Source organism: Ranitomeya imitator, chromosome 3, assembly GCF_032444005.1.
Source record: "Ranitomeya imitator isolate aRanImi1 chromosome 3, aRanImi1.pri, whole genome shotgun sequence".
NCBI classification, from domain to species: domain Eukaryota; kingdom Metazoa; phylum Chordata; class Amphibia; order Anura; family Dendrobatidae; genus Ranitomeya; species Ranitomeya imitator.
The window spans coordinates 488,860,889-488,884,861 of NC_091284.1; the positions used below are offsets into that span (position 1 = coordinate 488,860,889).

Below are 23,973 nucleotides of genomic sequence, written 5' to 3' on the forward strand. Positions count from 1 at the left end.
ACAGTTCTTTGGTCTTCTTTCTTTTATCCATGCTCAATGTGGTACACACAAGGACACAGGACAGAGGTTGAGTCAACTTTAATCCATGTCAACTGGCTGCAAGTGTGATTTAGTTATTGCCAACACCTGTTAGGTGCCACATAAGTTACAGGTGCTGTTAATTACACAAATTAGAGAAGCATCACATGATTTTTCGAACAGTGCCAATACTTTTGTCCACCCCATTTTTTATGTTTGGTGTGGAATTATATCCAATTTGGCTTTAGGACAATTCTTTTTGTGTTTTTCATTTAAGACAAATTAAATGAAGATAATAATACCAAATAATTTGTGTTTGCAATCATTTTCAAGAAGAAACTGAGTATTATCTGACAGAATTGCAGGGGTGTAAATACTTTTGGCCATGACTGCATATGGATGGTTTACATAGATTTACATAGGATATACACATTAGTTTATGTTCCTGCAATGTATGCCGAGATCCACATAAACCGATGTTTTACACGTAGATGTTTATGCCACTGCAAATCTGCATGCTGTGAAATGCTGAACATCACACTTCATGGGGTAAATTGCTTTCTGATCGCCATTTAAGAAGCTTCCAAGTCATTTGTAAACTATGCTACAACACGCAGCTATTTTCAGTGTGCAATGCATCCTGCAAAGAGCTTTCCTTCTATTTACTGTGTAATATAATCAGCCTGGCGTCGGCCTGCCACATGGCTGACTGGTGAGGTATGCTTCTATATCAGATAATGCAGGCAATTGTGCATTATGTCTCTGGCCTGGTGACACAGGCAACATCTTTCGATAATTGGATTAATAGCGCTGATATACAGTGCCTACAAGTAGTATTCAACGCCCTGCAGATTTTGCAGGTTTAATAAGATGCAAATAAGTTAGAGCCTTCAAACTTCAAACAAGAGCAGGATTTATTAACAGATGCACAAATCTTACAAACAAACCAAAAAGTTTTGTTGCTCAGTTAAATTTTTATAAATTTTAAACATAAAAGTGTGGGTCAATTATTATTCAAGTATAATAGAAGAGAAGAAAAAATGCGGCACTCACCCCGAGATAGCTGTGAAGATTGTGGTCTTTTATTGGAGAACAAATGAAAATAACATCCTTCAGGGCATCAGGTATGTACGAGGGTGCGGTATAGGAGCTCGGATGTCCGAGCTCCTATACCGCACCCTCGTACATACCTGATGTCCTGAAGGATGTTATTTTCATTTGTTCTCCAATAAAAGACCACAATCTTCACAGCTATCTCGGGGTGAGTGCCGCATTTTTTCTTCTCTTCTATTATACTTGGATTACTTTGTGGACGTTTATGCTGAGCACCGGTCCCCTTAGCGATTGTGGCGCCTGAACACATAGCTGTCCGCTAATAGCCCTACCTACCTGGATTTGCTCTACCCTAGTGCCATTCTACCTCTTATATTCTGACAATTATTATTCAACCCCTAGGTTTAATATTTTGTGGAATAACCTTTGTTTGCAATTACAGCTAATAATCGTCTTTTATAAGACCTGATCAGGCCGGCACAGGTCTCTGGAGTTATCTTGGCCCACTCCTCCATGCAGATCTTCTCCAAGTTATCTAGGTTCTTTGGGTGTCTCATGTGAACTTTAATCTTGAGCTCCTTCCACAAGTTTTCAATTGGGTTAAGGTCAAGAGACTGACTAGGCCACTGCAACACCTTGATTTTTTGCCTCTTGAACCAGGCCTTGGTTTTCTTGGCTGTGTGCTTTGGGTCGTTGTCTTGTTGGAAGATGAAATGACGACCCATCTTAAGATCCTTGATGGAGGAGCGGAGGTTCTTGGCCAAAATCTCCAGGTAGGCCGTGCTATCCATCTTCCCATGGATGCGGACCAGATGGCCAGGCCCCTTGGCTGAGAAACAGCCCCACAGCATGATGCTGCCACCACCATGCTTGACTGTAGGGATGGTATTCTTGGGGTCGTATGCAGTGCCATCCAGTCTCCAAACGTCACGTGTGTGGTTGGCACCAAAGATCTCGATCTTGGTCTCATCAGACCAGAGAACCTTGAACCAGTCAGTCTCAGAGTCCTCCAAGTGATCATGACCAAACTGTAGACGAGCCTTGACATGACGCTTTGAAAGTAAAGGTACCTTACGGGCTCGTCTGGAACGGAGACCATTGCGGTGGAGTACGTTACTTATGGTATTGACTGAAACCAATGTCCCCACTGCCATGAGATCTTCCCGGAGCTCCTTCCTTGTTGTCCTTGGGTTAGCCTTGACTCTTCGGACAAGCCTGGCCTCGGCACGGGAGGAAACTTTCAAAGGCTGTCCAGGCCGTGGAAGGCTAACAGTAGTTCCATAAGCCTTCCACTTCCGGATGATGCTCCCAACAGTGGAGACAGGTAGGCCCAACTCCTTGGAAAGGGTTTTGTACCCCTCCACGATCTTGTCTCTGATGGCCTTGGAATGCTCCTTTGTCTTTTCCATGTTGACCATGTTTGAGTGCTGTTCACAAGTTTGGGGAGGGTCTTAAATAGTCAGAAAAGGCTGGAAAAAGAGATAATTAACCCAAACATGTGAAGCTCATTGTTCTTTGTGCCTGAACTACTTCTTAATACTTTAGGGGAACCAAACAGAATTCTGGTGGGTTGAGGGGTTGAATAATAAATGACCCTCTGAAAAAACTTTTCCCAATTTAAAAAAACAACAACCAAAGAAATAACATTCTTTTTTGCTGCAGTGCATTTCACACTTCCAGGCTGATCTACAGTCCAAATGTCACAATGCCAAATTAATTCCAAATGTGTAAACCTGCTAAATCTGCAGGGGGTTGAATACTACTTGTAGGCACTGTATCTGTACAGCCAAGAGAAGCATCACATCACAGCCGCATGAAAAAGAAATCGTCTCTTGAAGGGCGAGAACTAAGCAAAAGGGGTAAAAGCTTACAGCAGCCCACCAGGCGAGATGGTCAATGCGACAAGCTGTTTTCTCATCACCTGGGTCCTTGAATCAGAAAAGGTCATGTACATTCTCACGGAGAATGTTGTGTGCACTAAAATACTATGTGAGCAGTAGAAACACCACAGGAAACGCAATATAGCGTGTTACTTCCTCATTCAGCGCTGGTGAATAACAAGGCAGAAATCAGGACTGGCGGCCAACTATGTGTATACATGGAGATTATCCAGAAAGGAAGGCGGCACAGAATGAATAAATAACATCTGAAAGTACCTAACTACTGCTGCAGCAAGGTCTGAGGAAACATTGGGGTTATGACCCTCACCGATCCAAGCGCTGACAAGCTGCCGTGCCGTGACCACTGCAGCCAATCTTTGGCTGCAATAGTCAGGTGAACTACCTACAAGGACTAAGGCTCAGTGCTGTTTGGTGATGCTAGTAGTATGGCATATGATTACTGAGGGCACTGACTGGCTGCAGTGGTCATATGCTGGGCTGGCAGCTTGTGCAGGATCAGTGGGAAAAAGAAGAAATTCCGTGTATACTCGTGCATAAATAAGCTGAGTTTTCAGTACATTTTTTGTGCTGAAAATGCCCCCCTCGGCTTACACACAAGTCATTGTCCCAGAAGATGGCGGGGGAGGTGAGCAGCGGAACAGTGGGTGACAGGAGGCAGAAGCATCATCGCTACCACAGGTGTGGAGAGAGGTGAATATTCATTACCTTAATGTGCGGTGCCTCGTGATAACTCGGCCGCAGAAGCTGCTGGCACCGGAACGAGAGGCTGCGAGGGCGCGCAGGGAAGGTAAGTAGGATGTTTGTTTTTATGCTTTTCTCATGGGAGCCATGCATACAAAGATGGGAATAAGGAGCCATGCATACAAGGATGGGAATAGGGAGCTATGCATACCAGGATAGGGATTAGGGGACAATGCATACCAGAATAGGGATTAGGGGACAATGCATACCCGGCTTATACTAGAGTCAATAAGTATTCCCAGCTTTTTGAGGTAATATCAGGTGCCTCGGCTTATACACATGAATATACGGGTAAGTAGTTTTTCTTTTAGAAAGGGCTGCCCACTACACAACAACCCCTTCTTAAAGGGAACCTGTCACCCCGAAAATCGCGGGTGAGGTAAGCCCACTGGCATCAGGGGCTTATCTACAGCATTCTGTAATGCTGTAGATAAGCCCCTGATGTAACTTGAAAGAGGAGAAAAAGACGTTAGATTATACTCACCCAGGGGCGGTCCCGCTGCTGGTCCGGTCGGATGGGTGTCTCTGGTCCGCTCCGGCGCCTCCCATCTTCATTACAAGACGTCCTCTTCTGATCTTCAGCCACGGCTCCGGCGCAGGCGTACTTTGTCTGCCCTGTTGAGGGCAGAGCAAAGTACTGCAGTGCGCAGGCGCCGGGCATCTCTGACCTTTCCGGCGCCTGCGCACTGCAGTACTTTGTTCTGCCCTCAACAGGGCAGACAAAGTACGCCTGCGTCGGAGCCGTGGCTGAAGATCAGAAGAGGACGTCTTGGAATGAAGATGGGAGGCGCCGCAGCGGACCAGAGACGCCCATCCGACCGGACCAGCAGCGGGACCGCCCCTGGGTGAATATAATCTAACGTCTTTTTCTCCTCTTTCAGGTAACATCGGGGGCTTATCTACAGCATTACAGAATGCTGTATATAAGCCCCTGATGCCGGTGGGCTTACCTCACCCGCGATTTTCGGGGTGACAGGTTCCCTTTAAATGATGAAGTCACCTACATAAAATAGAAAAACAACATACCTCCCTGATCAGCCCTGTTCCAGCGATGTTATGCCACGTGAGCGCTGTAGCCTGTCAGACCGCTGCAGGACTCACGTGACAATGTGAGAAGCACAAGGAAACAACACATACACCTCTGAAATGGCGCCGGTTCAAGAGGTGAGGATATAATTTTACATCGGTGCCTACAGTATTCAATAATGGTGGTTCAATACTGGACAACACCTTTAAGACATCTGCCTTATTTCATTGATTCATTTTTGCATAAACTGGACAACTTCTTTAAAGGCAAATAAAAACACCCAGGGAAAAAGGCACAAGTTAAAAAAAGAAAAAAAAAGTCTAAAATTAAAGAGAAGCTATCAAATTACCTTTTAATTCAGTTTTGTGTGTTACAATTTGTGATTTTTTTTTCAACATTCATCCTTATTAAAACAAAATAACAACACTTGCAATTTTCACACTCTGGGGCTCCTTATAAACAGAGACATGACTAATAACACCTCTATACACAACTCATAACAATAAGTAATGTCACTTCACATACAGTTGACAGCTTGCTTTTAAGAATAGCCATCTGATGTGAAGCAACACCATAGCACGGGACAATATGAAACAACCCATGATCAAGTCATTCATGCTGGGTTCAGATAAAAGAGTAATATTGGAAGGCAAACTAAGCATCAAGGAGAAGAACACAATAAAAAATATTGCACTTATAATGGAGTAATGGAAAACCATAGCCTGAGGTAATATCCGAATTTGAAAAAGCCTATATAAAAGTCTCCAGTGCATGAATAATTCCTTCTGGGAATGACACTTCAGCGCATCTCATGAAATCTCTATAACAGATAGGAATCAAAGGCTGGCGATTGTCCCTCCAATTATGTCACCTTCCCTGACCGCTATCAAAATGAATTACAGCTCAGAGTAAAGGAAAATACAGTCAGATACTGCACTCCATTAAAGAAACCCTCACATTAAGGTGTTTATTCTCTTAAAGGGACTGTCAGCACATAATGACTGTTAAAGCCAAGTCCTGCCACCTGGGGCCAATCATTTATATACACCTTCCCACCTGCTTGGTTTCCCTCTATCTCACCCTTCTCCTCTTTGATTGACAGCTCTGGCTTCATAGGGCCAAAGAGGGAGGAGATAGATAGAAACCGAGCCACTGGGAAGGTGTATATATATATGTTTGGCCTGGCCATGAGGCACCGAGCACCTGTACTTGATTTGAACATTAATTCTGTGCTGACACAGTCCCTTTCATATATGCCAGTAATCATATAATATTGTACTATGTACTTACTATTGCTCATTTTGCCTTTCTACCCAGATAATTCTTCTGTTTTCCATTAGGTGTATGACCTCACGTGATTAAAACCTGACTCGCTGAATCCTGCTAAGGCTTCTTTCACACTTCAGTTGTTTGGCGTCAGTCACTTCCGACATAGTGACGGATCCGTCACAATTGTTGTGAAAACGGTTCTAACGGATCCATCAAAAAAACAACTTGGGGGTTGTCTGGGAAAAGTATCTACTTTTTGGAGCATGCGCAATTGAAAAAGTGGATTGGGGCGACGGATCCGCCGAAATGACGGTCGCGACGGATCCATCGCCAATAGGCGGCCGCGACGGATCTGTCGCGATCCGCCATTTCGGCGCTGACAAAAACGTTTCAATGTCCGTCTATGTCTAGACAACGTCCGCCAAATTTCAACGGATCCGTCGCATGGCGGATGGAACGGACGACCATCCGTCACAATCCGTCGCTAATGCAAGTCTATGGGAAAATAACGGATCCGCCAAAAAAAAAGACGGATCCGTTATTTGAGGAAAATGGCGGTTTTAGACTGACGCCAAACAACTGAAGTGTGAAAGAGGCCTAAGCTCTATGGGTCAGGAGGTGAAGAAGATAAATGCATGGACAAGACAATTCTTGTTAGCACAGAAAACAGAATTATTAGCTGGGTACAAGGGCAAAATGAGCAATTGTAAGTACACAATGCTGTATACCGCAATTTGATAATAGCAATATATTAAGAGGATAAAAGCTTTGATGGGAGGGCTTATTTAATGACTGCTAACGACAGTGATAAAAGGTCACTACATTGGTAACAGAATACACAAGTATATGTACGGTTCATAACCGTATGTATCCTATGAATGTATACAAACTTTTTATGCAGCTGGGTCAAAAGCATATTTTAAAATTTTAAAAGCATCAAGTAAATGCACTTAAAGTCATTGTATTGTAACTTGACTACTGCAGCTAATCAGAGGCTGCGGATTGGCTGCAGCCCTCACTGTTTTGTCAGAGCAGATGAAATAAGAAAGGCTTCAGCAGATCAGTGGCTGTTGATTGGCTGCAGCAGTCATGTGACATAATGAAACGTGAGTGCCAGGAAAGAGAGAGTGCTGTGATCAGGGAAACAGTGCAGAAAAGCATTGCAGCCTGTGTTTCTCTGTGTTTCGAATTTATGATGAACATTTTAGATGTTAAAAAAGGTGTTCAGTAGTAAACATTTAGAATTGAGAGTCCTCAGTGGTTGATACCTTTTAATGGCTAACTTAAAAGATGGTAACAAATTGCAAGCTTTCGAGACTACACAGGTCTCTTCATCAGGCAAAGACTAAAAGAAATTCTGAAGAATCACATATTTATGCACAACATAGTATAGGAAAAAAAAAAAAAAAAGAGGGGAAAGAAAAACCATGGATAAGCCAGGTGACATGAAGCAGAATTACTATGGGTGATAAACAGTTACGTCCATAAATATTGGGCCAATTCTTAGGGTCTGTATGTGGGGGAGACAGGGCAGAAGCTTAGAACAAGAATGAACTCCCATCGCTATACAATAAGAGAAAAAAGAATGGATCTACCTGTGGCAATACATTTCTGTCTCCCAAATCATAACATTATGGACATGAAATTACTTGTACTAAAAGGTAACTTCAAATCGCAGAAAGACAGGAGAGTCTGGGAATATAAACTGATGACGACCTTTGACACTCTTAATGCAGGAATGAATGTGTCACATGGATTTATGTCTTTTGACATCAACTAAGGAACTTGCCCCTCAGACCATGAAGGGTCATTACAACAGAGACCCTAATCACAGGACAATAAAACAATCCTTATCTAAGAATTGGCCCAATATTTATGGACGTAACTGTTTATCACCCATGGTAATTCTGCTTCATGTCACCTGGCTTATCCATGGTTTTTCTTTCCCCTCTTTTTTTTTTCCTATACTATGTTGTGCATAAATATGTGATTCTTCAGAATTTGTTTTAGTCTTTGCCTGATGAAGAGACCTGTGTAGTCTCGAAAGCTTGCAATTTGTTACCATCTTTTCAGTTAGCCATTAAAAGGTATCAACCACTGAGGACTCTCAATTCTAAATATTTTTCTATCCACTGGCTAACACGGTACCAAGATATATTTCTTTTCTGTATCAGTAGTAAACAACCACATTTAAAGAGATTGTCTCTTTCACATGATCTGTTTTGTTAGAAAAGACCTCCATCATTTATCTTATCACCCTATGTCCCACTGCTGGAACCTACAATTCTTCCCGTTAAAATCATTAAGGTGGCAGCAGAACCCAGGTGAAATATAGCATTACACACCTATTGAAATAATAAATGAGGGCCATCCTCCTCTGTTAGTTCAAGATTCCAGGTATAAAAAAAACTCAGACACGCTCCTTAGGATTTAGGATGGCTATGAGCACTTAGTGTTTGTGGCGGTATTATTAACCCCTTAGTGACCGAGCCAAATTTTTGAAATCTGACCAGTGTCACTTTATGTGGTAATAACTCTGCAACGCTTCAACAAATCCCAGTGATTTTGAGATTGTTTTTTCGTGACACAATATACTTTATGATAATGGTAAATTTAGTTCAACATTTTTTGTGTTTATTTATAAAAAATATAAAAAATTTGAGAAAAATGTTAAAAAATTAGCAATTTTCTAAATTTGAATGATTATCCCTTTAATCCAGATAGTCATACAACAGCAAACCATTAATAAATAACATTTCCCACATGTCTGCTTTACATCAGCACCATTTGCAACATGTTATTTTATTTTGTTAGCATTTTAGGAGGTTTAAAAATGTAGCAGCAATTTTTCATTTTTTCAAAGAAATTTACCACATTTATTTTTTTAGGGACTTATCCATGTTTGAAGTGACTTTAGGGGTCTCATATATTGGGAAACCCCCAAACGTGATACCATTTTAAAAACAGCACCCCCTGACATATTGAAAACTGCTGTCAGGTAGTTTATTAACCCTTCAGGTGCTTTACAGGAATTAATGCAAAGTGGCATGACAGAAATGAAAATGTGTATTTTTACCACCTAAATGTTGCTAACTTCTAAACAGATTACTACAGCCGTCAGACTCTGAGGCCGCTATTTGGTCATGAATTGCCATCGCAAACATCAGGACAACAAAATCATGATCTGAGGGCACCAATTGGGATAAAGAAGAAGCCCCCACACTCTGTTAACCATTTACAATGATGTAGTCACTTTTGACAGCAGCATCTAAGGGGTTAAACAGATTTGGACGGTGCAAACACTGATCGTGGATGATACAGCAAGTTGTCAGCTATAGTGTACAACCAACAGATGCTGGATTGTCATCTGTATGGGGAGGCTATTCTCTTATATCTCAGGTCAGTTAAAAGACGTATTGGCGGTCATTAAGGGGTTAAACCTGTCATCAGGTTTGGCCAATATGAGATGTGACTACCACCTTTCAGGGCTTATATTCAACATTCTATCATGCTGTATATCGGCCCCCAACCCGACCTGAAAGAGAAGAAACATAAGTTATATTATACTCACCTGCAGGGGATCCGGTCCCCCCGAGGGTTGTTGCTCTTCTTGTTCCGGCACCTCCCATCCTTTTGTGATGCGGTCCTCCTTCATGGTTCACGTGGATGACGTGTCCCCGCATTAGCCACAAAGGCTCCTCGGCATCGCGCTCCTGCACAGGCGTACTTATCTGCCTTGTTGAGGGCAGAGCAAAGTCCTGCAGGTGCCGGGCCTCTCTGACCTCTCCCGATGCCTGCGCACTGCAGTACTTTGCTCTGCCCTCAACAGGGCAGATAAGTACGCCTGTGCAGGAGCGCGATGCCGAGGAGCCTGTGTGGATAATGCGGGGACGCGTCATCCACGAGAACCAAAGAGGAGGACGGCATCACAAGAAGATGGGAGGCGCCGGACCAAGAAGAGCAACAACCCTCGGACCGGACCGCCCCGCAGGTGAGAATAATAAAAGTTATTTTTCAGTTCTTCTAGGTTGGGTTGGGGTCTTATATCCACCATTACAGAATGCTGTATCTCAGGCCTGGAAGGAGGTGGCTGCATCTCATATCAGCCAAACCTGGTGACATGTTCCCTTTAATTATTACATATAATATGATAACAAATGAAAATTACAAAACAGTGCAGGACCCACATAACACTGCTGAACTTGTAAGCATCAAAAAGGTAGGAAAACAAGTCATAGCCACAGTTGTGACTTTCTTTATCAAAGTGCAAAGGAAATGTTTCTAGGAAAAATTAAGAAAATAATAATAAAAGAAAAAACTATTTCAAAGACCTCACAGCAGTAGTCATTTTCCATATCCTGACCCTCCTAGGAAAGAAACATAACAGGAACCAGACCCTCCAGCCAGCAGAGTTCCTTGGCTTATTGACTACATGTCTTTGAATATTTCGGAAATTCAATGGGTCTATCGGTTAGAAAACAATCATGTTATCAATTATTAATGAGATAATTTTCCTTGGTGGTACTTGTCAGATAGGTCTCACTCAGAGAAGAAGAAACTTTTCTCCCAGGGATCAAAATTTCTTCTTTTCTCTACTCTATGTAGAAACTCGAAGTTTGTTGTCCCTGAAAAAAAAAAAATCACTCTTCTCTTGAAATAAGTTGTCCACTATTAGGATAACTTCTCGTCATACCCCATTGCTAGCCCAAATAAAATAATAAAGCCTACACAGGGTGGGCCATGCATATGGATACACCTAAATAAAATGGGAATGGTTGGTGATATCAACTTCCTGTTTGTGGCACATTAGTATATGGGAGGGTGAAAACTTTTCAAGTTGGGTGGTGATCATGGCGGCCATTTTTAAGTCAGCCATTTTGGATCCAACTTTATTTTTTCCAATGGGAAGACAGTCATGTGACACATCAAACTTATTGAGAATTTCACAAGAAAAACAATGGTGTGCTTGGTTTTAACGTAACTTTATTCTTTCATGAGCTATATACAAGTTTCTCTTTGTTAACAGCCATTGACTTGTCGCAGAGGTTAACAAGTGAGGAGCGGATATAAATTGTGTTGTTGTCTGGTGAACGCAATATCCGGGTCATTGCAGCAGATTTCAATGCAAGACACCCTACGCAAGAAAGCCGTCACCATTCCCATGTTATTTAGATGTATCCAAAGAAATGGCCCACCCAAAAAGTTTGCCTCATCACTGAACATAATGTTCTGTGTAAACTGAGGGTCCTGTTCCAATTTGTGTTTTGCCCATTCTGCAAATTCAGATCTGGGTGATCATCGTTGAGATGCTGCAGCTGCTGGATTTTGTAAGGTGCCATTTGTGAGTAGCTAATATCCGCTGAAGGGATGTTCGACTGATGCCAGATCGGCATGCTGAATTTGTTGAATGGGTAAAACAAAAATTAGAACAGGGCCCGCCATTTTTTTTCCTTCCAGGAAGATGACGCGGAGGATCGGGGAAGGAGAAGGAGGGTCTCGGGATGGCAGAGGTATTGGGGGGGGAGGGGGGAATTGGGGGACCCCATTTCTCTCTCCTCTGATATGCTAAATCATATCAGAGGAGAGAGAAATGAATTGAAAATTTGATCTTTTTAGTTATTGTCATTATTTGGTGAGTAACGGCTATCACAAGACTGGGGACGGTAAAAATTGAACCCGAATCATGTTCTCTGGGGTACCGGGAGTAGCTGAGAACCTGGAAATTTTCCAACAATGGGGGGGGGGGGGGGGGCAGGGAGAGCGCTATACATTTACTAATGGGGCCATAATCAACCTTTAGGGTATGTGCAAACGCTGCGGATTTTGCTGCGGATCTGCAGCAGTTTTCCATGTGCTTACAGTTCCATGTAAACCTAAGGAAAACAAAATCCGCAGTGCACATGCTGCAGAAAAAAAACGCGCAGAAACGTAGCGTTGTTTATTCCGCAGCATGTCAATTCATTGTGTGGATTTCGCAGCGGTTTACACCTGCTCCATAATAGGAATCCGCAGGTGTAAAACCGCAGGTGGAATCCGAACAAAATCCACACAAAAAAAACGCGGTGATTCCGCAGGAAGTCCGCAGTGCGGATTACATGCAGATTTACAAAAATCAGTCCGGAAAAATCTGCAGAGTAATCCGCAGCGTGTGCACATACCCTTATGCGGCATTATATGGGGCAAATGTTTCTATGGAGCATCTTATGGGGCCATAATCAACCTTTATGCAGCATTGTATGGGGCATATTTTTGTATGAAGCATCTTATAGGGCCCATCATAAACTCTATGGAGCATTGTATGGGGTGTATTTTGTATGGAGCATTATATGGGGCTCCTGATACAATATAGATATTCAAAAACACTTAACCTACTGATGTCTCAATTAATTTTACTTTTATTGGTATCTATTTTTATTTTTGAAATTTACCAGCAGCTGCTGTATTTCCCACCCTAGGCATATACTCGAGTCATTAAGTTTTCCTATGTGGCAAAATTAGGGGTCTCGGCTTATACTCGAGTATATACGCTACTTAAATTAGATGTGGAAAATCAGCAGGTTAAATAGATGTAGGCAACATATAAAAATTTCAATAAAGTTGACAAAGCCAAATACCAAGAAGTATCAAAAACAAAAGCAGTTTTGTATAAAACATAACATACCAACAGGAGACAGAAATCGCAGAGTACAAAAAGCGTGATAAAACACAAACATACAAAAAATAAAATGTACAAGTACCGTAACCTAATTTAGCCAATAGGTGCCAAAAGTCTGCATCAAATACTGTTAAATGTAGTCTGACACTTTATTTTTGTTACGATGGAGAAACAATGACTGAAGGACAAAAATGCTTAAAATATGAGAGCACTGCTAATACTATAAGGTCAAACATGGCAGTAACAGGACATTTCTCTGAAATATAACACAAGAACATGACTGGAGTTAAATTAAAGTACACAGATGACTGCACACAGTAAAGCAATAACAGGCTAATGGTCGGCCATAAACTGCCTCTATTATACAGTCATTAAAGTCTATTGAACCATTAACAAGGAGATTCATGTCAGAACCATCACTAGATCACAGGACATTCAATCTAGGGGAAAAGATGAAGGGATGGAGCAAAGGCCCTGAGGATGAATAGGGAGAGAAGAAAGCGGCCCTGTACAGCTCACAACCAGCAATACATGGCCAACCTGTCAGGCAGGTACATGCCAGGATCAGCACGCCAAAGTTTGTTAGAAAAACAAAGCATGCAACTAATAAAATAACGTTCCCTCACCGAGCGCGACCAAGAGAAGACACAAAAGTATGGCACATACAACCAGTAGTAACCGACAGCACAGGAAGATTCTGTCCCCAGGTTCACACAAGTGTAGGAACAAATCGTTCAGTGGGTGGTTTATTTCACACTTGTCATCCCTATGCAATCTTATTTTTTTCCAGCAGCAGCTATTCATCATTTACAGGACCATTGATAGCTTCCTAAGTTACACAATTACAATATTTCTGCAAAACGCTGAAGCTGTACTGTTCGCGCACAAATGAGTGAGTCTCATCCAATTTTCAAAGGAACCAGTGCATGATTTTTTGCACATGCAGATTCGATCAGTAAAAAACAAAAAGAATAAAATTCGCTCGGCAGTGTGAATGACCCTTTACGGCTCTTCTGCAACAAGTACGCCAACATAGCAAGAAAAATAGAAATTCAAAAATACTGTAGAAGTGCACATATTTGACCTCCCGTTTTGACATTATTTTATCATCCTAAAAAAATTATCTGCAATGCTATACTGCCTTACAAAGGAGACGAACATGTGATATAGTAACCCAAAGATGGCGTAGGAAATAGAAAAATGAGCAAATCAAGGCTCATTTCAACTCCGCAGAACCCGACTAATGATCTTTGTAGCATGGATTACTAGGCAGAGCAATGAGTAATAGTAACACAGACCCTGACTAATGATCATTGTAGTATGGATTACGAGGCAGAGCAAGGAGTAATAGTAACACAGACACAAAACCCGACTAATGATCATTGTAGCATGGATTACTAGGCAGAGCAATGAGTAATAGTAACACAGACACAGAACCCGACTAATGATCTTTGTAGCATGGATTACTAGGCAGAGCAATGAGTAATAGTAACACAGACACAGAACCCGACTAATGATCTTTGTAGCATGGATTACTAGGCAGAGCAATGAGTAATAGTAACACAGACCCCGACTAATGATCATTATAGCGTGGATTACTAGGCAGAGCAATGAGTAATAGTAACACAGACACAGAACCCGACTAATGATCATTGTAGCATGGATTACTAGGCAGAGCAATGAGTAATAGTAACACAGAACCCGACTAATGATCATTGTAGCATGGATTACTAGGCAGAGAAATGAGTAATAGTAACACAGACAAAGAACTCGACTAATGATCATTGTAGCATGGATTACTAGGCAGAGCAATGAGTAATAGTAACACAGACCTCAACTAATGATCATTGTAGCATGGATTACTAGGCAGAGCAATGAGTAATAGTAACACAGACAGAGAACCCAACTAATGAACATTGTAGCATGGATTACTAGGCAGAGCAATAAGTAATAGTAACACAGACACAGAACCGGACTATTGATCATTGTAGCATGGATTACTAGGCAGAGCAATGAGTAATAGTAACACAGAACCCAACTAATGATCATTGTAGCATGGATTACTAGGCAGAGCAATGAGTAATAGTAACACAGACACAGAACCCGACTAATGATCATTGTAGCATGGATTACTAGGCAGAGCAATAAGTAATAGTAACACAGACACAGAACCCGACTAATTATCATTGTAGCATGGATTACTAGGCAGAGCAATGAGTAATAGTAACACAGAGAGAGAACCCGAGTAATGATCATTGTAGCATGGATTACTAGGCAGAGCAATGAGTAATAGTAACACAGACACAGAACCCGACTAATGATCATTGTAGCATGGATTACTAGGCAGAGCAATGAGTAATAGTAACACAGACAGAACCCGACTAATGATCATTGGAGCGTGGATTACTAGGCAGAGCAATGAGTAATAGTAACACAGAACCCAACTAATGATCATTGTAGCATGGATTACTAGGCAGAGCAATGAGTAATAGTAACACAGACACAGAACCCGACTAATGATCATTGTAGCATGGATTACTAGGCAGGGCAATAAGTAATAGTAACACAGACACAGAACCGGACTATTGATCATTGTAGCATGGATTACTAGGCAGAGCAATGAGTATTAGTAACATAGACCTCGACTATTGATCATTGTAGCATGGATTACTAGGCAGAGCAATGAGTAATAGTAACACAGAACCCAACTAATGATCATTGTAGCATGGATTACTAGGCAGAGCAATAAGTAATAGTAACACAGACACAGAACCGGACTATTGATCATTGTAGCATGGATTACTAGGCAGAGCAATGAGTATTAGTAACATAGACCTCGACTATTGATCATTGTAGCATGGATTACTAGGCAGAGCAATGAGTAATAGTAACACAGAACCCAACTAATGATCATTGTAGCATGGATTACTAGGCAGAGCAATAAGTAATAGTAACACAGACACAGAACCCGACTAATTATCATTGTAGCATGGATTACTAGGCAGAGCAATGAGTAATAGTAACACAGAGAGAGAACCCGAGTAATGATCATTGTAGCATGGATTACTAGGCAGAGCAATGAGTAATAGTAACAGACAGAGAACCCGAGTAATGATCATTGTAGCATGGATTACTAGGCAGAGCAATGAGTAATAGTAACACAGACACAGAACCCGACTAATGATCATTGTAGCATGGATTACTAGGCAGAGCAATGAGTAATAGTAACACAGACACAGAACCCGACTAATGATCATTGTAGCATGGATTACTAGGCAGAGCAATGAGTAATAGTAACACAGACAGAACCCGACTAATGATCATTGGAGCGTGGATTACTAGGCAGAGCAATGAGTAATAGTAACACAGAACCCAACTAATGATCATTGTAGCATGGATTACTAGGCAGAGCAATGAGTAATAGTAACACAGACACAGAACCCGACTAATGATCATTGTAGCATGGATTACTAGGCAGGGCAATAAGTAATAGTAACACAGACACAGAACCGGACTATTGATCATTGTAGCATGGATTACTAAGCAGAGCAATGAGTAATAGTAACACACAACCCGACTAATAATCATTGTAGCATGGATTACTAGGCAGAGCAATGAGTAATAGTAACAGACAGAGAACCCGAGTAATGATCATTGTAGCATGGATTACTAGGCAGAGCAATGAGTAATAGTAACACAGACAGAACCCGACTATTGATCATTGGAGCGTGGATTACTAGGCAGAGCAATGAGTAATAGTAACACAGACCCCAACTAATGATCATTGTAGCATGGATTACTAGGCAGAGCAATGAGTAATAGTAACACAGAATTACTAGGCAGAGCAATGAGTAATAGTAACACAGACCTGACTAATGATCATTGTAGCATGGATTACTAGGCAGAGCAATGAGTAATGGTAACACAGACACAGAACCCGACTAATGATCATTGTAGCATGGATTCCTAGGCAGAGCAATGAGTAATAGTAACACAGACCCTGACTAGTGATCATTGTAGCATGGATTACTAGGCAGAGCAATGAGTAATAGTAACACAGAACCCGACTAATGATCATTGTAGCATGGATTACTAGGCAGAGCAATGAGTAATAGTAACACAGACCCCAACTAATGATCATTGTAGCATGGATTACTAGGCAGAGTAATGAGTAATAGTAACACAGACCCCAACTAATGATCATTGTAGCATGGATTACTAGGCAGAGCAATGAGTAATAGTAACAGACACAGAACCCAACTAATGATCATTGTAGCATGGATTACTAGGCAGAGTAATGAGTAATAGTAACACAGACCCCAACTAATGATCATTGTAGCATGGATTACTAGGCAGAGCAATGAGTAATAGTAACAGACAGTACCCGACTAATGATCATTGTAGCATGGATTACTAGGCAGAGCAATGAGTAATAGTAACACAGACCCCAACTAATGATCATTGTAGCATGGATTACTAGGCAGAGCAATGAGTAATAGTAACACAGACACAGAACCCGACTAATGATCATTGTAGCATGGATTACTAGCAGAGCAATGAGTAATAGTAACAGACACAGACCCTGACTAATGATCATTGTAGCATGGATTACTAGGCAGAGCAATGAGTAATAGTAACACAGAACCCAACTAATGATCATTGTAGCATGGATTACTAGGCAGAGTAATGAGTAATAGTAACACAGACACAGAACCCGACTAATGATCATTGGAGCATGGATTACTAGGCAGAGCAATGAGTAATAGTAACACAGACCTGACTAATGATCATTGTAGCATGGATTACTAGGCAGAGCAATGAGTAATAGTAACAGACACAGAACCCGACTAATGATCATTGTAACATGGATTACTAGGCAGAGTAATGAGTAATAGTAACAGACAGAGAACCCAACTATTGATCATTGTAGCGTGGATTACTAGGCAGAGCAATGAGTAATAGTAACACAGACACAGAACCCAACTAATGATCATTGTAGCATGGATTACTAGGCAGAGCAATGAGTAATAGTAACACAGACACAGAACCCAACTATTGATCATTGTAGCATGGATTACTAGGCAGAGCAATGAGTAACAGTAACACAGACACAGAACCCGACTAATGATCATTGTAGCATGGATTACTAGGCAGAGCAATGAGTAACAGTAACACAGACACAGAACCAGACTATTGATCATTGTAGCATGGATTACTAGGCAGAGCAATGAGTAACAGTAACACAGACACAAAACCCGACTATTGATCATTGTAGCATGGATTACTAGGCAGAGCAATGAGTAATAGTAACACAGACACAGAACCCAACTAATGATCATTGTAGCATGGATTACTAGGCAGAGCAATGAGTAATAGTAACACAGACACAGAACCCAACTAATGATCATTGTAGCATGGATTACTAGGCAGAGCAATGAGTAACAGTAACACAGACACAGAACCCGACTAATGATCATTGTAGCATGGATTACTAGGCAGAGCAATGAGTAATAGTAACACAGACACAGAACCCGACTAATGATCATTGTAGCATGGATTACTAGGCAGAGCAATGAGTAACAGTAACACAGACACAGAACCAGACTATTGATCATTGTAGCATGGATTACTAGGCAGAGCAATGAGTAATAGTAACACAGAACCCGACTAATGATCATTGTAGCATGGATTACGGATTATCGACCATTTCATCATCAGTAGCCTCCATAAGCATCATTTTATCGCCACCTGAATATGCCAACAAGTTACCGTACCTGGCAGGTGCTGCAGTACTTGTCATTTCTGTAGCGGCACCAGGATCAAACATTGAATGGATTTCCTACTAAGATTACCATTAGAGGGAACCTGACATCTTGATAATGGTATCTGATCTGCAGGCAGAGTGTTATACAGAGGGGTAGAAGCTGATCACAAACGTTGTTTTGGGAAACGTTTCAGTAAAATGTATTTTATTTGTTAAAATCCCTGGAATGTATATGAGTCCAGTGGGCGGTCCTATTCAGCAATTGACAGTCTTCCGTGTATGACTGAGCATGCAACTAGCTGTCAATCACTGAGTAGGACCGCCTACTGGAATCCTATACATACAAACACCAGATATTTCAATTAATACATTACTAGTTAGGCCATGTTCACATGCTCAGTATTTGGTCAGTTTTTATGTCAGTATTTGTAAGCCAAAACCAGGAGTGGGTGATAAATACAGAAGTGGTGCATATGTTTCTATTATACTTTTTCTCTGATTGTTCCTCTCCTGATTTTGGCTTACAGATTCTGAGGTAAAAAAAAACTCTCCAAATACTGAATGTGTTAACATAGCCTAACACTGAATCTTTTCCTCCAAACCTACAGATCATTCTGCTCAGCTTCTCCTTCTCTACGCCGCGCTGTCCACTAATAGGACCGCATGTTCAATGTGACAGGTTCCCTTTAATGGTTTAGTCCTGAGATTAATATCACATCTAAGTCACTGTAATTATAAGTAATTATAAGATGCAAGAGTGGAACAGCGAGCAAAGTGCCACCCAACGCCCCATGGGGCTCCCATTAATACAGTGACAAGTTGGTGCACAGTGGTATTTCCACCATTAGGGCAGGTGCAGACGGCCGAATATTCTCTCATCCAAGAGGATCGGGACCATTAGGCAATTTACACTCTCAGTGTGAGCCTAGTGTGCTACGATTCTCTCGGATGATGAAAAGATGGAAAAAAGAAAAGTGTCTCCATCTTGGGAGGCCACAAAAATTGGACTGCACTCCGGTGTCATCTGAGTACAGTGTGAGGGTTTTCCACGCACTCACTGACTTGCATGGCAGACTGTGATCCGAATAAAATCTCTCTCCAAGGAAAGAAAAAAAAAACGGGACATGTGCACGACACCAGAGACTAAAATTGGTCCAAGTGCTAGCCTGTCCATAGCATGCCAGAATAGTAGGGCTCATGCTGTGTACCCTGCTGCTAGTTAGCCACATGGGCACTTTCCAACATGGATATATCCTATGTTACACAGTCCTGGGTGCACGTTACTTACACAATCCTGTGGGCATGTTACATATGGCTATGGGCACGTTACACAGTCCTGGGGGCACCTTACATATGGCTATGGACACGTTACACAGTCCTGCGGGCACGTTACACAGTCCTGCGGGCACGTTAGATATGGGTATGTTACACAGTCCTGCGGGCACGTTAGATATGGGTATGTTACACAGTCCTGGCGGCACCTTACATATGGCTATGGGCACGTTACAGTCCTGTGGGCATGTTACATATGGCTATGGGCACGTTACACAGTCTTGGGGGCACGTTACACAGTCCTGCGGGCACGTTAGATATGGGTATGTTACACAGTCCTGCGGGCACGTTAGTTACACAGTCCTGGCGGCACCTTACACAGTCCTAGTGGCACCTTACATATGGCTATGGGCACGTTACAGTCCTGTGGGCATGTTACTTATGGCTATGGGCACGTTAAACAGTCCGGTGGGCATGTTACACAGTCCTGAGGCCACGTTACATATGGCTATGGGCATGTTACACAGTCCTGAGGCCACGTTACATATGGCTATGGGCATGTTACACAGTCCTGTGGGCATGTTACATATGGCCATGTTACACAGTCCTGTGGGCATGTTACATATGGCCATGTTACACAGTCCTGTGGGCATGTTACATATGGCCATGTTACACAGTCCTGTGGGCATGTTACATATGGCCATGTTACACAGTCCTGTGGGCATGTTACATATGGCCATGTTACACAGTCCTGTGGGCATGTTACATATGGCCATGTTACACAGTCCTGTGGGCATGTTACACAGTCCTGAGGCCACGTTACATATGGCTATGGGCACGTTACATATGGCTATGGGCATGTTACACAGTCCTGAGGCCATGATACATATGGCTATGGGCATGTTACACAGTCCTGAGGCCATGATACACAGTCCTGAGGCCATGATACATATGGCTATGGGCATGTTACACAGTCCTGAGGCCATGATACATATGGCTATGGGCACGTTACACAGTCCTGAGGCCATGATACATATGGCTATGGGCATGTTACACAGTCCTGAGGCCATGATACATATGGCTATGGGCATGTTACACAGTCCTGTGGGCATGTTACACAGTCCTGTGGGCATGTTACATATGGCTATGGGCATGTTACACACTCCTGTGGGCATGTTACATATGGCTATGGGCACGTTACACAGTCCTGAGGTCATGTTACATATGGCTATGGGCACGTTACACAGTCCTGGGGGCATGTTACATATGGTTATGGGCACGTTAGTTTACACAGTCCTGTGGGCATGTGGCTATGGGCACGTTACACAGTCCTGTGGGCATGTTACATATGGCTATGGGCACGTTACACAGTCCTGTGGGCATGTTACATATGGCTATGGGCATGTTACACACTCCTGTGGGCATGTTACATATGGCTATGGGCATGTTACACAGTCCTGGGGGCATGTTACACAGTCCTGTGGGCATGTTACATATGGCTATGGGCATGTTACACAGTCCTGTGGGCACGTTACATATGGCTATGGGCACGTTAGTTACACAGTCCTGTGGGCATGCGGCTATGGGCATGTTACACAGTCCTGGGGGCATGTTACATATGGCTATGGGCATGTTACACACTCCTGTGGGCATGTTACATATGGCTATGGGCACGTTACACAGTCCTGTGGGCATGTTACATATGGCTATGGGCATGTTACACAGTCCTGTGGGCATGTTACATATGGCTATGGGCACGTTACACAGTCCTGTGGGCATGTTACATATGGCTATGGGCATGTTACACAGTCCTGTGGGCATGTTACATATGGCTATGGGCACGTTAGTTACACAGTCCTGTGGGCATGCGGCTATGGGCATGTTACACACTCCTGTGGGCATGTTACATATGGCTATGGGCACGTTACACAGTCCTGGGGGCATGTTACATATGGCTATGGGCATGTTACACAGTCCTGTGGGCATGTTACATATGGCTATGGGCACGTTACACAGTCCTGAGGTCATGATACATATGGCTATGGGCACGTTACACAGTCCTGAGGTCATGTTACATATGGCTATGGGCATGTTACACAGTCCTGAGGCCATGATACATATGGCTATGGGCATGTTACACAGTCCTGTGGGCATGTTACACACTCCTGTGGGCATGTTACATATGGATATGGGCATGTTACACAGTCCTGTGGGCATGTTACATATGGCTATGGGCACGTTACACAGTCCTGTGGGCATGTTACATATGGCTATGGGCATGTTACACAGTCCTGTGGGCATGTTACATATGGCTATGGGCACGTTAGTTACACAGTCCTGTGGGCATGCGGCTATGGGCATGTTACACACTCCTGTGGGCATGTTACATATGGCTATGGGCACGTTACACAGTCCTGGGGGCATGTTACATATGGCTATGGGCATGTTACACAGTCCTGTGGGCATGTTACATATGGCTATGGGCACGTTACACAGTCCTGAGGTCATGATACATATGGCTATGGGCACGTTACACAGTCCTGAGGTCATGTTACATATGGCTATGGGCATGTTACACAGTCCTGAGGCCATGATACATATGGCTATGGGCATGTTACACAGTCCTGTGGGCATGTTACACACTCCTGTGGGCATGTTACATATGGATATGGGCATGTTACACACTCCTGTGGGCATGTTACATATGGCTATGGGCACGTTACACAGTCCTGAGGTCATGTTACATATGGCTATGGGCACGTTACACAGTCCTGAGGGCATGTTACATATGGCTATGGGCATGTTACACAGTCCTGAGGGCATGTTACATGTGGCTATGGGCACGTTACACAGTCCTGGGGGCATGTTACATGTGGCTATGGGTATGTTACACAGTCCTGGGGGCATGTTACATATGGCTATGGGCATGTTACACAGTCCTGAGGTCATGTTACATGTGGCTATGGGCATGTTACACAGTCCTGAGGTCATGTTACATGTGGCTATGGGCATGTTACACAGTCCTGTGGGCATGCGGCTATGGGCATGTTACACAGTCCTGGGGGCATGCTACATATGGCTATGGGCATGTTACACAGTCCTGAGGCCATGATAAATATGGCTATGGGCATGTTACACAGTCCTGGGGGCATGTTACATATGGCTATGGGCATGTTACACAGTCCTGAGGGCATGTTACATGTGGCTATGGGCACGTTACACAGTCCTGAGGGCATGTTACATGTGGCTATGGGCACGTTAGTTACACAGTCCTGAGGGCATGTTACATGTGGCTATGGGCACGTTAGTTACACAGTCCTGAGGGCATGTTACATATGGCTATGGGTATGTTACACAGTCCTGAGGGCATGTTACATGTGGCTATGGGCATGTTACATATGGCTATGGGCACGTTACACAGTCCTGAGGGCATGTTACATGTGGCTATGGGCACGTTAGTTACACAGTCCTGAGGGCTTGTGACTGGCCGCAGTGCCTTAGTGCAGACCATGGCTGCCCCGGAGCTCCCCTTCCTCCATACGGTGTGTTCTGCGGGCCTGTCGCGGTGGCCGGGCTGCACTCGTGCAGGACTCACCGGTGAACTTGGCGGCTCCGTCCCCGTGTCCGCGGCGTCGCTGCAGTATGAAGTACTGGTTGGACTTGTGTGTGACCCACAGCCGCAGCGCGTTCTTCAGCAGAACCTCCTCGGGCTTTAGCCACATCTTGTCGGTGTGCGGCGGCGGCTCTGCCGGGAGAGAGAGCTGTGAGCGCAGCCGTCCTGTCCGAGCTGTGCTCAGCCGCTACACTCGGGGCTTCTCCCTCCCCGGTATCACTGGCGTCCGCACAGCCCGCGCCATTCATCAGCTCCTGTCATCCAGCGCCACAGCGCGCCCCCCATCCTCCGGCGCCCGTCCGGATCTGTGTGCTGTTCCTCATACACACTGCACACACAGTTCCGGCATCCAGAGAGGAAGTTCTTCCCCAGCCTGCCCTGTACGGGAGGGAATGTCATCCTGCCTGCCCGCCGGCTCATGGTTGGCTAATAGAATGTGTCTGGCTGACTGGGGTCACAACTAGGAAAGCCCAAGCCCCCAAATGTAGGAGCACATCCCCCATAAGATAAAGCCAAGCTCCATCCATTCTGGGGGTCACAACTAGGAAAGCCCCCGGATGTAAAGAGCACATCCCCCATAAGATAAAGCCAAGCTCCATCCATTCTGGGGGTCACAACTAGGAAAGCCCCCGGATGTAGGAGCACATCCCCCATAAGATA

General features: G+C 43.4%; 1 protein-coding gene across 4 annotated transcripts in view; it reads right to left on the minus strand.

Annotated features, from left to right (window-relative positions):
* Positions 1 to 23,687, minus strand: part of TBC1D8 (TBC1 domain family member 8) — a 138,624-nt gene extending 114,937 nt beyond the window's left edge. For 2 of the 4 annotated variants that reach the window (XM_069757600.1, XM_069757601.1), the window contains exon 1: positions 23,296 to 23,651. In XM_069757600.1, coding sequence (XP_069613701.1) covers positions 23,296 to 23,422 — 127 coding nt within the window. In that variant the 5' untranslated portion in view covers positions 23,423 to 23,651. Of the gene's footprint in view, positions 1 to 23,295 lie in introns of all 4 variants that reach the window. The other 2 variants (XM_069757599.1, XM_069757598.1) reach the window with 2 other exon arrangements.
* Positions 23,688 to 23,973: the final 286 nt, after the last annotated feature.